This window comes from Pteropus vampyrus, unplaced genomic scaffold (assembly GCF_000151845.1).
Source record: "Pteropus vampyrus isolate Shadow unplaced genomic scaffold, Pvam_2.0 Scaffold79, whole genome shotgun sequence".
NCBI classification, from domain to species: domain Eukaryota; kingdom Metazoa; phylum Chordata; class Mammalia; order Chiroptera; family Pteropodidae; genus Pteropus; species Pteropus vampyrus.
Window position 1 is genome coordinate 5,743,910 of NW_011888860.1, and position 16,391 is coordinate 5,760,300.

General features: G+C 34.3%; 1 protein-coding gene across 6 annotated transcripts in view; it reads right to left on the reverse strand.

The window, feature by feature from the left end:
- GABRA2 (gamma-aminobutyric acid type A receptor alpha2 subunit) overlaps positions 1-16,391 on the reverse strand; it is a 127,918-nt gene that overhangs the window by 110,947 nt on the left and 580 nt on the right. For 3 of the 6 annotated variants that reach the window (XM_023532239.1, XM_023532238.1, XM_023532237.1), the window contains exons 1-3: positions 15,847-16,251; positions 14,699-14,786; positions 12,102-12,217 (exon numbers count right to left, since the gene is read on the reverse strand). In XM_023532239.1, the coding sequence (XP_023388007.1) occupies positions 12,102-12,217; positions 14,699-14,769 (187 nt within the window). In that variant the 5' untranslated portion in view covers positions 14,770-14,786; positions 15,847-16,251. Of the gene's footprint in view, positions 1-12,101; positions 12,218-14,698; positions 14,787-15,424; positions 15,556-15,846; positions 16,252-16,391 lie in introns of those variants that run through there. The other 3 variants (XM_023532234.1, XM_023532236.1, XM_023532235.1) reach the window with 3 other exon arrangements.

The following is a 16,391-nucleotide window of genomic DNA, read 5'->3' on the forward strand; positions in this document are numbered from 1 at the left end:
AAATAGTTACAAAAGAGTCATGGAAACATAAAGTATAGCATAAGGAATATAATCAATAATATTGTAATAAATATATACTGGGGCAAAAGAGTACTAGATTTATTAGGATGATCACTTTGTGAGTTATGTAGATCTCTAATCACTATGCAATACACCTGAAAGTAATATAATGTATGCCAACTATAATTGAAAATTAAAAATATTATTAAAAAATAAAGTACAGGCCAGTAAAATAAAAATATTTTCAATATAAGTATAAATATATTTGTATGTATAGAGTATAATATAATTAGAATATACTGAAAACTAGATAGAGAAATTATATTTAACCTTATGAAGTATATTCACAGAAATTATGTTCAATCTAATATTTACTAAAATTTTGTAAAGGCATATTGTAAGGAATAAATTTGTCTATAATTATACTCTCTAAAAAATAAGGTTTATCACTGCCATTCTTTAGAAACAGAAATGTAAATTCCTCATTGTTAAAAAATGAAGACAGTAATAATAATAACAACAACAACAACAAAACAACAACATTTAATGAGCATTTAAAGCATCTCTTCTCTTCATGCAGTATATTCTCTATAATGCCCCCTACTCAAAGTGTGGTCCAGGGACCAGCAGCATTAGCACCATCTGGGGGCCTATTAGACATGTAAACTCTTAAGCTCTGCAGAGACAAATTTAATCAAAATCGGCATTTTTAACAATCACCGTCTTGGTAATTCTTATTCAAATTCAAGTTTTAAGTACTTTAACTATATCAATTAATCATTGGAACTGATATTTTTCATTTTACGAAGTAGGAAATTGAGGCACAGAGAGATTAAGTACCTTTTCTATTAGCATTAGTACATGTCATAGGCATCAGCAGTAGCCACTGAATATCTAACACATCTCTCTTGTAAGACATTCTCCATTTTATTTAGGGCAGAAATGTTCCCAACCCTGGGTAAGACACTCATTTTCTCAGATGCTCTCCTAGCAGGAAATGGCTATGAGATAAAGGTGGAAATCAGCTGCAAGTGCTGGGAATGCTTATTATTCTGATAAAAGGAACTGATGGAGCTGGTGCCATCCCTTCCTTTATTCCAGGCTTAATCATGGGGATGATAGCTGGAGCTGCAGCAGCCAGAAGTGAACACTAAGAAAGAAGAAGTGGAAAAATAAAGTCTGAGTTCTTGATGCCATTGTTTTAATAACTCAGTCAGTACTAGGAACATCTACCTTTTGAGAGAAAAATTGATTCCCACTGGAATCATTGTAGATAGATTTCTATTTTCTGTTACTTTCAGACAAACACATCCTTAACTGGTAAGTGCTACAATGATATTTTTCTTTCACGTGTATTTTATTCCAATGTTAAGAAGCAAGGTTTCCTTTATTTCTAATTGGTATTCAATTTGCACTATAAAAAAGCACTTAGAATTATTACAACCTCTTCTAATGTCTTCAGACAGAAATATGTAAAGTGTCACACAAACCTCTCTGAGTAGTAGAAAAATTGCAAAAATGACAGATCACAAAATGGTTCCCTAAAGGGAAAGGATCTGATAAAGAAACATGTGCTTTCTGCCTGACTAACTTTCATATCCACTCACTTAAACATGCACCTGCCCACTTTCTTTATCTGCTGATAGATTTTGCTTAACATCCCAGCTGTTTCAAGGCAGCAGCAACAGCAGCAGAAATTGCAGCTGCCCTCTGCAACTGGTGGCAGTCAAATGTCTGAATGTGAGATGCCTGTATTAGAAGCTGACACCAAAAATGATAAAGACTAGAGTGGGTGTGGCAGCAGCTAAAGGAGAGTGGCAAAAGCTGGCAATTTCAGTGTAATAAGCAGAACTGCATTGAAATGTAAATATCTTCATCTTGAGTTAGGTACTAGATCCCATAGGACTTTTCATCACCCCTCTATTTCACAGATAATAATGGAAAGCTTAAATGACCCTCCCTGTTAAAGCTATGAGTCATACCATCAGTTTGGTGGCAGCCAAAAACACCTTCAAGAGCCCTTCAAATTATCTGAGAAGCTTGAGAGAATGAAAGTTGAAATAAATTCTACAGCAATGTTCATTGCCTGGTGTTATCTATTAAGAATTCAGACACCGTTTTCTGATTTATATATTTTAAGAATATTAAGTTTATTTTTGATATGTAATCTCTTTTAAATTGTGACATACTTTAATATAAGCACTATTAGTAATATGGTTCTATTTAAGGTTTTCCTATTAGTTATCTTTGACCTTGTAACTGTAATGACTATTAAGGCAAAAGCTACTCAAAATGATAACAAGATACTCAGTTTTAATTGCTAGTTATCAAGGGACTTTACTGTTCTCTTAGAAATGTTCTAATGACAACTTCCTTTAAAATGGCTCTACATTCATCATCATTCCTTTTTATGACATTTCACCACCTACTCTCTTAAAATTCTAAAGCTTCTCTTCCCTTAACACGTGTTGGATGATTATTTCTCTACTCTACAAAGCAGAATCATGAGCCTCACATTTTTTGCTTCGATGATTATCCTCTCACATGCCCAAGAAAACTAATTAAATCTACCCTCCCATAGTCTCCTCTACCGGACCTGAACACCAGACTCGCAATTCCATTTTCTTTTAATTAAGACTTCTTCTCTTTTGGTATCCAAATTTTAATCTTCCTTGTAAACCCAGCTGGCATTTTAGTTCGCTATTTTCTTTCTTGAGACTTTGGAGAGTTTTTCTTTGTAATCGTGGTAACAAAAATGAATTTACTCTCGTTCTCTGACTATGGCTGATTTGCTTAAATCTATTGTAAGGGCTCCTAAAAAATTCATATAATTGAAAAAAATTGGACTCTCCAACCAAAATATCTGATTAATAATTCAGCATATTTTGCTTCAAAATCTAAAATCTTCTCATGTGTAACTAGGAGTAACTGGAAACCTCTCTTCTCTTTCTAAATGTCTCCCATGACATTTGTCTTTGTTCTCCAAACCACTCCTCCAATTCAGGTCTGGAGATCTCTTCCTCACTGGAAAGCTTTTAATACATACCATTCTAAAAGCATCTGTTCCTTTTACTTTCTTAATGGAAGTCAAATGCTTCCCCAATACTTCTAAAATACTTTCAATACCACTACGACATACATCTAAATAATGGGTTTGGAACTGCCATTTATAGTTCTTACTCTTTCTTCAGTCTTCCTTAACCTCGTGACATAACTCTATTCCTCTACTCATAGAAAAAATCCAGTTGTATCACTCGTATCACATTCCTGAAATATTCCTAAAATTTATTAAACTTTACTAATCATCTCCACAAAATGGTTGAAAATAGCAGTATCTTATTCTTGACATACATTTTTTCTGTGAATATCATATTGGAAGAAGAAAAACCTTACTTTTTGTATGTTTTAAATCAAATTAGTAATATCTTAACTGAATATGTCTGCTAAGACTACTGAGATACTTTAATACAGAAAGAATGGCACCGCGCATGCACAATCTTTGTGCTACATTTTGCATTCATTCTTTTAATTCATTCCTTAATATGCAAAAATTAAGAATTCTAAGAAAACTATATCTTTTAATAAACTGACTTCCCTAATTTGATGAGCTTCGATATGAAATCTTTTAGATTTAAACATTAATTTTAATATTTATGTCTCTTAGTCTTAAATGATAAATCTGTACTTCGAGAAATGAGGATATATCAAGTTAAAGACAAATTTTAAAAATTCTGTGTTTTGTCAGGAATATTAAAAATTCAAAACAGATACACTAAATACCTGTTACACTATACTTCATGTCATTTGTTTATTTTTTATTTTACATGACATGTCTAGTTATTATTGAATTCATCTGTAGCTCAAAGCAAACTAAGATAAGGTAGACAATAAGTTTTCCTTAAAAAAAGAACTGAGAAGTATGAAGAAGCTTCAAGTGGAATTAATGCTTACCTTACTACCTGTGGGAATGCCATGCAACACAAATACTCTCAACATCCCTGAGACAGACAGAGAAAGAACTGTTCTCTGATTGTTATGCTCTTCTGTGGATATCATAAGTTTCAGCTGGGCAGTAAATATACCAGAAATCACTCTTCCACTTCTGAGAGAATATTTATAGTTCAATAAAGATAATATAGGATGATTATACAGAATTCTTAATTAAGGAAGAAAAGAAGAAAACAATGTCTATAATACTCAAAAGGCAGAAAGAGCCAAAATATGGGGTGACATGAATTTCTGCAAATTCATAGTATTTCCAGCATTTAAAACAGGAACCAGCAAATCCTTGCTCCTTAGTAAGAAGCAGTTGAATAAATGAATTATGTTTATAGATACAGAACTTGGCTAACTCCAATTATATGATATAAGTAAAAGTGATTTTTTTACTTCTCTGAACTTCGATAGTATGCTCTTATAATAGGACATGTGTTGTACCATTTCAAGTTCTATTAAAAATCATAATATATCTATTTTATCTGTCCTCCAAGGGCTTCCTCCTCCGTAGGCCATTTATATCTTTATATCCTACAGTGTGTCTGGCACATCAGAAGCCTCAATACACATGTGTTAAAAAACAGAATACTAGAATAATTTAATTTGACTCTTTCCATGTTAACACACTAAAAAGTAATGATTTGCTGACTGGCCAAGCTGTTCACTTGGCCATTGCCACTACCAACTCAGATTTCTACAATGTGATTGAGTTGTAGTAACCAAAAAATAATACTAGAACAAATGGATCAGTCACGTCTATGGTCTAATTTATGCACTGTGTGTTAGGGGTTGAAAAAACAAAAACTTGAATTGCACCTGAGCTTAAATATTAAAGGGCAAACAATACAATGATGAGGTATGACTGCGCCTGAAAAAGCAAAAATAATAACTCCTCAAAATTATGACTGAGGACAACACCTTTCTAATAGCAACAGCTGAGAGAACAACTGCTATTAACCAAAAAATTTTTACGGTGAAAATATAAGTAGTATTCTCTGGGTCATGCATTTCAATGATGTCACTTTGAATTTGGTGGAGAAATGTTATTTGGGAAAAAAGTTCCACCATCCAATTTAATATATATAATTGCTGCCATGTACTCAGTCTACCTTTCCTCTAAAAGAGTCACAAGCTATATATTTAGTAACAACAACAAACAGAAAAAATTCTGGAAAATCACCTCGCTCTAAACATTTCTGAAGAAACCTCTTACTACCATTCTCTGACAGGGAGTGGACAAGCAACATTACAGCATTAGTGAGAGTGTGCAGAAACGCTATGATATTCCTTAGCCTTGCCATTAAATTTTTAAAAGAATCCTGAAATCTGAACAAAACATTCCTGTCTCTTATAAGCTAGAATGCACTGTGATGAAGCCCATACTATTTTCATGTCAGAGGGTAAGAACCAGGACAGTCTCCAGACAAAACTGAAGGATATGACTTCAAAAGTCAAACCCAGTTTCCAACCTCCCCAGTAGCATCCCACTTCAGGCAGCTTCTATGTTTCATGCTTCTCACAAAATAATTAAATAAATAGGAAATGACAAAAGACTTGATATCAATCATTTACACATTTACCAAATGCTATTTACACTCTTGTGTGAAACCACCCAACTAATTTCCATTTTATCACTCATACAATAATCAAAGGCAGTGCACCCTGTGACCTTTAGGTAACTCAAGTGGGATGGAGAAGATCTGGTGATAGACACTGATCAAGTTTCTGAAATCTTCTATGCCCAGGGCTTATTCTGAAGGTTATCCTAATACGGACACTTTAGGGGATACCAGAGAGTTGAGTCAGAGGGAATAGAGACTAGACTCTTTGGGAGCATCGGCCCCAATCACAGCTGCTCAATGAGTTGGAGAATGCCAAATATCAGAATTTTTTCAAAAAAGGATAGGACTCAACACCTGGAGTTTATTATGCTCCCTCTATCTGAGACTAGAACTTCTTGACAGCTTAGTCTCTTCCTTTCTACTTGTCTTGCAACCCACTTTTACCCTTCTCTCTCTTTCAATTCTATAGAGAGATTACAGTCTGTTTCTACCCTTCACCTCATATAATGCTATCAAGTATCAGTCATATACTCTACAGTTGCAAGACCTGTTCAAGTACCTGGCACATCCCAGGTTAAACAGGTGAACATGTTTTCAGTTTCATGTCTCTAATATCATCACAGATGTCATATACTGAGTTTTTTATTCCATAGATGTAAATGTTCCTACATACAAATTCATTATCGTGAATTAATAATGCTAAATTGTTCTATGTCATCATGATAATTATAAAGGTCAATAAATATGTCATTTATTTTGTGATAGATTTTATTTTCAAAGATTCTGTATACACACACGCACACACACACACACACACACACAAAGGTATGGCTATGAAATAAAACTAATTTCATAAGAAAAACACAAACATCTCCTTTCTTTAAATCTGAATAACATGTGCTATAAATTTATCAGTTTTGTAGAAGTCAGAGCTGTTATAAATTTAAGTGAAACAGTGGATGATGCCCTATATTGCATTCATAGTGGAAGCGGTGTAGTGGAACCACCAATAACATCAATAATATCAATATGTATTGAGTTCCTACTCTGCATGTCAGAAACTGTCCAAAGGATTTAGATAAAAAAATTAAATCCCCAGAAACCCAATAAGTCACATGATTTACTCCCATTTTACAAATAAAAAAACAAAGTAAGAAGAGGTTGCGTAACATGCTAAAAGTTTTGTAGTTAATATATGGTGGCAAAATAATTCAAATACAAAGGAGTCAGTATCCAGAGGCCTTGATCTTAATCATTGCTTGATAGAGTGATAAGATGCTATTTGGAAGACAGATACCTTCTTAGGTCCTAGAAGAGATCATATTTTTCTGTATTAATTTCTGTCCACTGAATAGCTTATATTTTATTTTTATAAATTTGAGAGTAGTAAAATTCATAGAAACATATAGCTCACTACAGCCTGAGGATAAATATCTAAGAGTGAAGTTGGAAACTGACCCTCAGAGCCTAAGTCTATGACCTGACATCACGTTTTTCATGGCTTTAAGCAGAAAGATTCTTCAAGTTTTCAGAGTATAAAGCAAGAATACTGGGGAGAAAAAACTTCTATCTAGACGACCCCCTCAAAACAGTTTTTTGAAATGCAGTTAAGCATTTCAAAGTTAAGCATTTCAACTCAATTTAGATTTTCCAGACTAAATCTATAATTTAGATACCAAGCCTTGTCATTTCTAATAGATGTCACTGTGGATGTTAGCTGTCATAAATATACAGAACCTGTTTATATATTCATTTTTCCAATGACTCCATAAAATTGGTTCAAAAAATAAATATTGCTCCTTTTATTTGGCTAACAATGTGACAGCCTCCTATGGAATTGTAAAAATCCATAAGTGATACCACAGGGTCTTAGTTCCAATGACTAAAATGAAGACAAAAGCAAAAAATGAATTAGTTATTAGTTCTAGCTAATCTAAATGTATAGTCTTGGTAAATTAGATATCAAGGCAAACCAATCTCAGGTTTCCAGGCTCAGAAGGGAGAAAGCCTCCAAATGAACAAGACCTCCCAATATTATCTTACCATGTTTTTAAAAGATACTACTTCTAAAGATGATGTTCTCCTTGAAGAACTCTCCTCTGCTATTCCTAACAATACTAACACTTGTCAACGGTATGTTGTATTATGTTTTCCTCAGAATTTTAATTAACTTGAGCCACACAATATCTTTGTGAGACGGAAACAGAAAAAGTAGAACTTCTCCCATTTCACAGAGGAGTAAGTCAAATCACAGATGGAATAAATGAACCCCAAATCACATAGTTAGGTCACAGCAGAATCACAACTACCATAAGTCAGGAGTTTAAGTAATCGATATAATAATTGTTTCAACTCACCAAGAACTCAGCCAAAAGTATACTGATGTTAATAGTGAAATTCCAGTGTGGTTAATTAAACGATAATTGCTCCATTGCTTTTAAGGACAAGGTAGGTTATATAAGTGATTCCTTTCCTGGTAGCATACCAAAATATAATAAATTAAATTAGAATTTATTCAATAAATATTTAATTGAGCACTTATTATGTACCAGGCACTGTTTTAGATGATTGAGAACCAAATAACAAAACTGGCAAAAATCCTTGACTTCAGTAAGCTTATGTTCTAGCAAAAGAGATAAAAATAAGCAATTGATATAATGATAATAAAGAAATAAATGATCTTGTATTTATCTGGTTGGCCAGAGTAGGCCTTATGAGATGATGACATTAATGGATATGCAGAGAAGAGGACTAGCCAGGAAAAAAGCTCCAAGGAGTGTCCTGGTGCATTCAAAGAACAGAAAGGAAGCCAATGTGACTGCAACGGCATTAGCAAGAAAAAGACTTGTGTGAGGTGCAAGGTCAAAGAAAGAACAGGGAGACAGATCATGCAGGTCCTTGGAGGTCACCACAAGAAATCTGGGTTTTATTCTGAATGAAGTAGAAATCTTTGCAGGGTTTAGAGCATAATCTGACTTAAATTTTAAAGAGGATCTATTATTAATCATTAAATATCTTAAAATTTTATCACTCAACATATTGTATAATTTTTGTCATAAATATGAATCCCAATTTACTCTCCTTTCAGAAGAAAATACTATTATTCCCATTTTCGCTAAAAAGTTACCAAAGTTCAGAATATCTAAGTAACTGTCTAGAGTAGGATCTAGTAATTGGCAAAAAGGGTCAGAAAAAGGAACAATTTTTCCAACTCATGGTCTAAAACTGATTATTCTTTCCTATGTACTCATTTATATTAAAGTCACAAAGGAAAGAAAATAATGAGATTCATTATCCAGATTATCCATCAATAAATATGCCCAGTTTTATATATTAAAATTGAATAAAACACTCAAACTCATATTTCTCTTATTAATTTCTGGTGCATAAGAATACAAATACTTTCCCTGAACTTTCTATTTGAAATGACATATGACCATTCAGGCTAAGAATTCTGGATGCAGAAGTAGTCATAATGATAATTTAAAATTTCAACAGAACATTTAGAAAGTTTTTCAGTCTTTTAGTTATTGTTATTTATTAACTCTCTATTATATGCCAGTCACTTATTAAATTCTTTGCATATGTTGTTTTATTTAATATTAATTAAATACTCTAAAAATAGTACTATTCGTAATCTCATTTATGCAGGACAAATGTGGACCTAGGAGGCTAAATATTGAAAGGTCACAGGACTGCTCAGCACTAGAGACAAGATTTTACCTAAATCTCCACAGTCTAAAGTTAAGTTCTCTTCACTAAGCCACACTACCTTTCTGCAGCATAATGCTTAACATGTCATTTCAACATTTCTAACTAAATGGTCAGCCAGATATGAGTAGCCCCATTTTACAGATGATTAACTGGTCATAGAAAAGTTAATCAAGCAATCAATATTTATTTTATGGCCACAATATGCAAATCAATATTTAGATGCTGAGAGCACAGAGGATTCATGATATAATATCTTGTGTCGATGAGCTTGCAATTGTGTTAAAGTAATAAGAGACACATAAAAAGGCAACAAGTAATCCAAGATAGCGCATAATAAGTACCAAATGAGATATAGAGCCACAAGTGATAAAGAAATTCAACAGAGAGAAAATTGAATCTAGGTGCTTCAATTCAGTTAAGAAAAATCTGCACTAAAGAGGGTCAGTGTTGAGGTGGTCTGTAAAGGAAAAGGGTTTAGATCATCAGAGAGAATGAGGACAATAATTCCAGTGAGTGAAGATAATATGACCAAAAGCCAAAGGAGCAGATGTGAATGGATTATCAAGAGAAAATGAAAAGATGCATTTGAAGTACAGGACAAATGAGAAGGTAAACTAAAAATGAAGCCAAAGAAGCAGATTTAGAAAACCTTGAGTGGCAAATTAGAAATCTAAGGGAGGAGGGAAAGAACAGATCTTTGTTGAAATGCTAGTGTGTGGCACCTGCTTTGCATACACTTTTCATGTAATCTTCTGAACAAGATTGAAATGGAGATCTACCATGGCCACATTAAATGAAGAGAAACAGAGATTATCTGACCAAGGCACAGCTTTTTGTGTGTGGATAGAGCAGAAATTCCAATCTAGATCTATCCGCTGCCAAGGGCTATACTCTTTTCACTACTCCTCACCACCAGCTACTGAAGGCAATGGGGAGCCACCAAAGGTATCTGATCAAGAGAAAAGAGTGACATAAGGAAAACATTGTAAGAATAAAAGAAGACTAATATGACTGTGAGATATTATCATATGTACAATATCAGAAAAAAACTGGGGAAAGAAGACACCAGGCAAGAAGAGCCACTTAGTCTATTGCATTAACCAAAAAAACACAATGACGAGGATCTATATCTGAGTCCTGACAATGGAAGTAAAAAAAAATTTAAGCGGTATTACAAAAGAAAAATGAAGTGATAAATGGCAAAACTCATGTCCTGCAACAGACAGTTTCTACTACCCAACCATCACTCACAGCATAATTATTTCTCCTAAAACCTCAGAAACAAAATCCAAGGTCTAGCTCAAGTATTTTACGTTTTTGAGAGCATATAATTTATTTAAAAGTAATAAAATCTATGGCTTAGGAAAAATGTCTGCCTTAGTGCAATCTATCTCAAAGCACCATCATGAATTATGAAAGCCTTTTATTAGGCATAGCTCTATCATATGAGTTTGCAAATAGCTCATTGCCATATATGTTAACATGAACAGTAATTCCTTATATTCATGTGCATTAGACATATTGATTACTAAGGAAATATTCTCTTCCTTTTAGGTTTTCCTTTTAGAAAATTAAGTGTAGATTAAACAGTTGAATTCTCTCCGAGAGATGCAATGTGTCATATTTCTGAACATGATTCCATCCCAGCATTTGCTCTTAAAAATGTAAGGTACTACTCAGGATTCAAGAAAAAACTAGTAGCAACTAAATGGCTTATTCCTTAAAAACAAGTTGGGTCTTTTCTGAATTTTTCTGACTCCCAGACAATGCTCACCATACAATTGCCAAACATATATAGATTAAACTAAATCCAAGCATTTAGTCATTAAACATTTTTTCAAGCAATTAGGTATTGTTAAATTGCCAATCTGGTAATAACCAGGCTAACTATATAAATATTTGATTAGTATCAGGTATCCAACTAATTTCTCTTAATTTTGAATTAATTGTGAAACTGAACATCCTAATAAGCACAACATGTACATAATAAATGTGTGCATACAGATATATACATATCTCATATTAGAAGTAATGAGTAACGATATTTTGACTCAGAATGGCATACATACACCACGTTCACCTAATCTCTTTAGTATTACCTGGCTATGCTGAAAGATAATTAAAATTCAACATATATCCAAGCCTAATTTCCTGTACTTTTATGTATAAAAACATATTTGTTTTTCTGAGTTGAAAATGAATGTTTTAATTTTAAGTCAAACTGAGCCATAGTCCAATAATTTAAGCCTACAGCTAATGTATATCTAAAAATCTCTTTGAAAATTTCAAGAATGCCAAACCTGTACTACATTTGAGAAATGTCACATGCATGTGTAAAGAAATATCACAAGATCCTAAAAAAAAGTATGTACCGAAATACAACCCAGATACTCTTTTATTTATGTTCCTCATTTCTGCATATCTGTACTGATGTGAAAATAGGCATCTGTAAAATGTGAAAGAAATCAAAGATACGACAGAAGCATTTCTGCCCAATAATGTTACCCTTTAATATACTGTAAGTTTGAAAAACTTAGCCATTATAAAAGAACAAATTTAAAATCTATTTATATAGAAGATCTGGGCTTTTATATGACTTTAGATATTCCATAAAAGATACATTAAATATATTATGTGTGTGTAAAGGGAATCACAGATAACGTTTATTTCCTACAACTTTTTTTTATTATCTATGGTATTTCAATACACAGCAATGTGTTTATACATAAAATGCATTAAAATATGATTATTAACCTTAACTTATAAAGGTAACCTTAACTTATAAAGGTATTATTTAAAAAAAAAAAAGAAAAGAAAAACCATTTTTACCTCCCAGTCCTGGTCTAAGACGATTATCATAACCATCCAGAAGTCTGTCTAGAATTCTTGTGAAGATGGTAATGTTATTTTTAGCTTCATCTTCTTGGATGTTAGCCAGCACCAACCTAAACAGATAATTTTACAAGCTGATATATATACATATGTGTGTTTTGCAAGTGCTAACATGCTCTTCTTCCTTGATTTGAATTTTAAGTCTCCCTAAGGGAGTCATCCATTTATTGCCATCCATTTTCCTCCTTTTGTTCACTTTTATAAATACCAGTACATCTATGGGGAAGGTAAATATGCTGTGGAAAATGGATACTAAATAATAGATTATTAAAAAAATTGTTGTCAAAATTATTTCAGATATCTCCCTCTCAGTATTGTGTGTAGACTACTCATTTTTTTTCTAAATTCTATTCCCTAGAATATACTATGATTGTAGATTATTACATGCAGATACTATTAGTAATGCTATTCTGTGTTTAGAAAGGTATGATAACCAAAGAGTTTCCTGAAATAATTTTTCAGTGATTTGCAAATTTATTGGAAAAAAAAAATTGCCTTCTTGGAAGCACAAAATTCTCTATCTTCCTCATAAATGTCTTTCTTTTTTTCCTTATATCTTTTTCTCTTTTAAACCAAACTGATATCCTTAGTTTGGGTATACCTCCACCCAATGGCCAAGTGCAATATAGACATCAGGAGAACTACACTGGCTGTGTTCCAGGCTCCACTGTAGCTAGGAGGTGGAGGTGGGCTCTGAAAGGATCAGTAGCACACACACAGCAGCAGAGAGCGTTGGAGGAGACCCCTTGTAAGTGGCCTCTGAGGAGAGTGATAGAGGTCACCTAAAGATTCAAATGTCCAGCTACTTTTGTATGCTTGTGTGATAAATTTATGGAAAGAACAAATGGTCTTAAAATATCGCCATAAGAGGGTTAGAAACTGATTTTCTCCATTATTTCTCCATGAGAAAGCCAGAGACCTGACTTTGTGGCATCCAACAATTTGGTACAGAAGCAACTGGGTATATAAAACAAAATGTCCCTTTTTACTGCCATTTTCCCCCCAGAATGATTCAGAGATTTATACTATTGGCCAAAAAAAGAATATTTCCTATAACAGAATAAAATACTGGTATGAACATTACTGGTAAAATATAGAACAGAAAACTAATAAAAGTAAATACATTAAGCACTGAAGATTTTCAGTGTTACTAATTGACCACAGTTTGTTCACTACTTTAAAATAAAAGATTCTGTGTAATCTACATTCAGATCAAGATATATTGTGTAAAATATCATTGACAGAGTCCATTTGCATGTAAATTATTATACCGCTAGTAGCTAAAAATAGTTATAATACATCAAAAATTGGTAACCAAGTTAAAATAAATATTCACTTGAGAGCAGTGAAAATATTAAAATGCCAATATGAATATAAACACTAAAAATTATGTAAGCAAACTAGTTCATACTTTTCAACTCAAAAGTTTCTAAACTGTTTTAAGATAATTTTAAAACTAATCACTAAGGTAGTCATAAAGTTCCACATAGATATTTTTGGTCAAAAGTATTTTTTCATCACGTGTCACATTTTCTTTCTAAAGTTAATATTAAGATGTTAAATGAGATTTTTTTCCAATTAAAATAAGTCTTTACAAAGAGATTTCTTCTCCATTCTAGAAAATATTTTCATACTTGAAAAATTACTTACACAGGAAAATGAAAAATTAAAAGGCAAATAAATATATAATAAAGACTTGTTTTCTAAAAATGGAATGGTTACATGAACATTCTTATAAATCTTGTATTTTCAGACCCATGGTATTTTGAAAACATATCCTAAAGTCAATAAATAAAAGATACCCATTGATTATACAAATCAGCAAAGACTATAATTATGATGAAGTTACTAAAAACTATAAAAATTAATTTCATGTTTATAGAACATAAGCAAAACAAAATTAGCTACATGTTTAAAATAAGTACTCTTTATGATAGTACTTATTTTAGGAATATAATAGAACCATTTTAGGAATATAAGATCTCTAAATCAATAATATAAAAAGTTGATTAATAAATCAACCTTTTATTTTATTTGTGATTGTGGAGTTGTATACTACCTCCACCTAGAGGTTTAAGGCTTACATATCATTTGAGTTTTCTGTGTTGACTAAAAGAGCCAAGACTATAAAAAGGAAAAAAAAAATTAACACTCAAATCATTTTAGCTTGCACTTTTTTGTTTGGCTTAAAAGAAAACTCTTGGCTTCTTTACCCAATTTTGGTGTTATTATAAGTGCATATATCTTAATCACTTCAAGTCCTTGCAAGAACATGCCAATCAAAGGATATCGTTTTCTTTAGTGATTTTTTAAAAGAAAATATTTGTTTACTTTTGTATTTATAGATAAAAAGAAGCAGCAAACTTTCTTATTGTCTCTGTCACTTCATAGTTCAGTTTCTTAGTACAACCTTTTTTGATTAGAAATAGTTCTTCAAAATACTCCAGCTTCTCAAAAGCCACCCCTGCATTGATGCCATTCAAAAACACATCTTTAGCCTGAATTAAAAGAGTCATATGCAATAAACATCTCACCTGGCTGGGTCCCACATCAAGAAAACAAGCAGCAGCAACTGCATATCGAAAATGTTCAATTTCGTCTTCATCGCCGCTCTTTGTAAAGCTATGAAAGAAAAACAAAATACACTGAAAATTAAAGTCAGTCCCATAATTCAAAAAGCCCAAAATACTCATTTATGTTTGGAATTAGAGTTAAAGCTACGAGATTATTCCAGTGGAGTGAGCGTAGGCGTGATGACTGGATAAGGGATTTTTTTTTTCTTTCTTCTCCTTCTTTTCTTCTTCTTCTTTTCTTCTTCTTCTCCTCTTCCTCCTCCTCCTTCTCCTCCTCCTCTTCCTTCATCTTTTCTTTTTTTTGACAGCCAAATGATCAAGTAATCAGACTTTGCTCTGCCAGTAACTTCCCCCAGTTCCATCGTCAGCAAACACTATTTTGTACTCACACACGTAATAACAACATATGGGACCCTGAACTGACATATGAGCTAGAGAAGAGAATGGGTTAGAGGGGAGAGTGAAAAAGGGGAGGAGAAGAGATAGGTTTTTCATGCCACAATCCCATCAAGCAAGACCGCCCCCGCAACCACAGCGAGAAAAGCAAGGGGGGCAGCAGCCCACTTTTTCGATTATTCTTTGTGTTATAGTGAGCTACAGTCCTCATGTCTTCACTTCTTCACTTCCTCTAAAATAATATAAAATACAATAAAAATAAAAAAATAAAATAAAATAAAAATCTCCCACCCTGCCCATCCACAGTTGCCCAAGGCCACACGTCTTGGAAGCAGCCAGCTAGGTTCGAATCAATTGCTGCGAAACGACGCGTTTGACAGCTGTTCCCGAGCCCACTACAATCCCGGCAGGAGCGCGAGGCTCCCGGATCCAGCACCAGCAGGCAGGCACGGTGTGCAAAGTTGAAGACTATAAAAGGGCCAGGCTAACTGGGCGGGCGAATAGGAGCTTATTGTACTTGCAAATATGCTTCTGATGATGGATATCGAAATTTATATATATAATTTCTTTTAATGTACTGAGGAGGAGGGGGTGACCTAAACCTCCTCGGTTTCCACCGAGCATGGGAGAGTGGGGTGAGGGAGATGAGACATGCATGGGAGGAAAAGACAAATGGAAAGGGTCCCTGTTGGGACCAACATGTGCAACCTTACCTGAAACAGCAAGCAGAATTGGGTGTTATGCTCCCTTTGCCCTAATCTCGAGAAGATTGGAAACTTGAGAGAGAGAGACAGAGACCGAGACAGAGAGAGAAAGAGACAGACAGAGAGACGGAGACAGAGAGGCAGAGACAGAGAGACAGAGATAGAGACAGAGACGGAGACGGAAACGGAGACCGAGACCGAGACCGAGACCGAGACCGAGACCGAGACCGAGACCGAGACCGAGACAGAGACAGAGAGAGGCTGACTGCAGCAGCCGAGCGAGCGGGGAGCGAAGAGCTGGTGAAAGCCAGAGAGGAGCGCGAGCGGCGGCGGCGGCAGAGCGAAGAGTAGAAGGAGGCGAAGGCGACCGTAGTGGCGGTGATGGGCGGAGGAGGAGGAGGAAGAGGAGGAGGAGGAGGAAGCGTTGGCAGGAGCCGGCGGGGTGGGGGGACGCGAGCAGAGGCACGGTGCGCGCAGGCAGTGGCGGGCACGAGCTCCGCGCCTGGAGAAGGAGGAGCCAGGCCTGGGAGGAGGGCTAACGAGGTTCCAGGGCA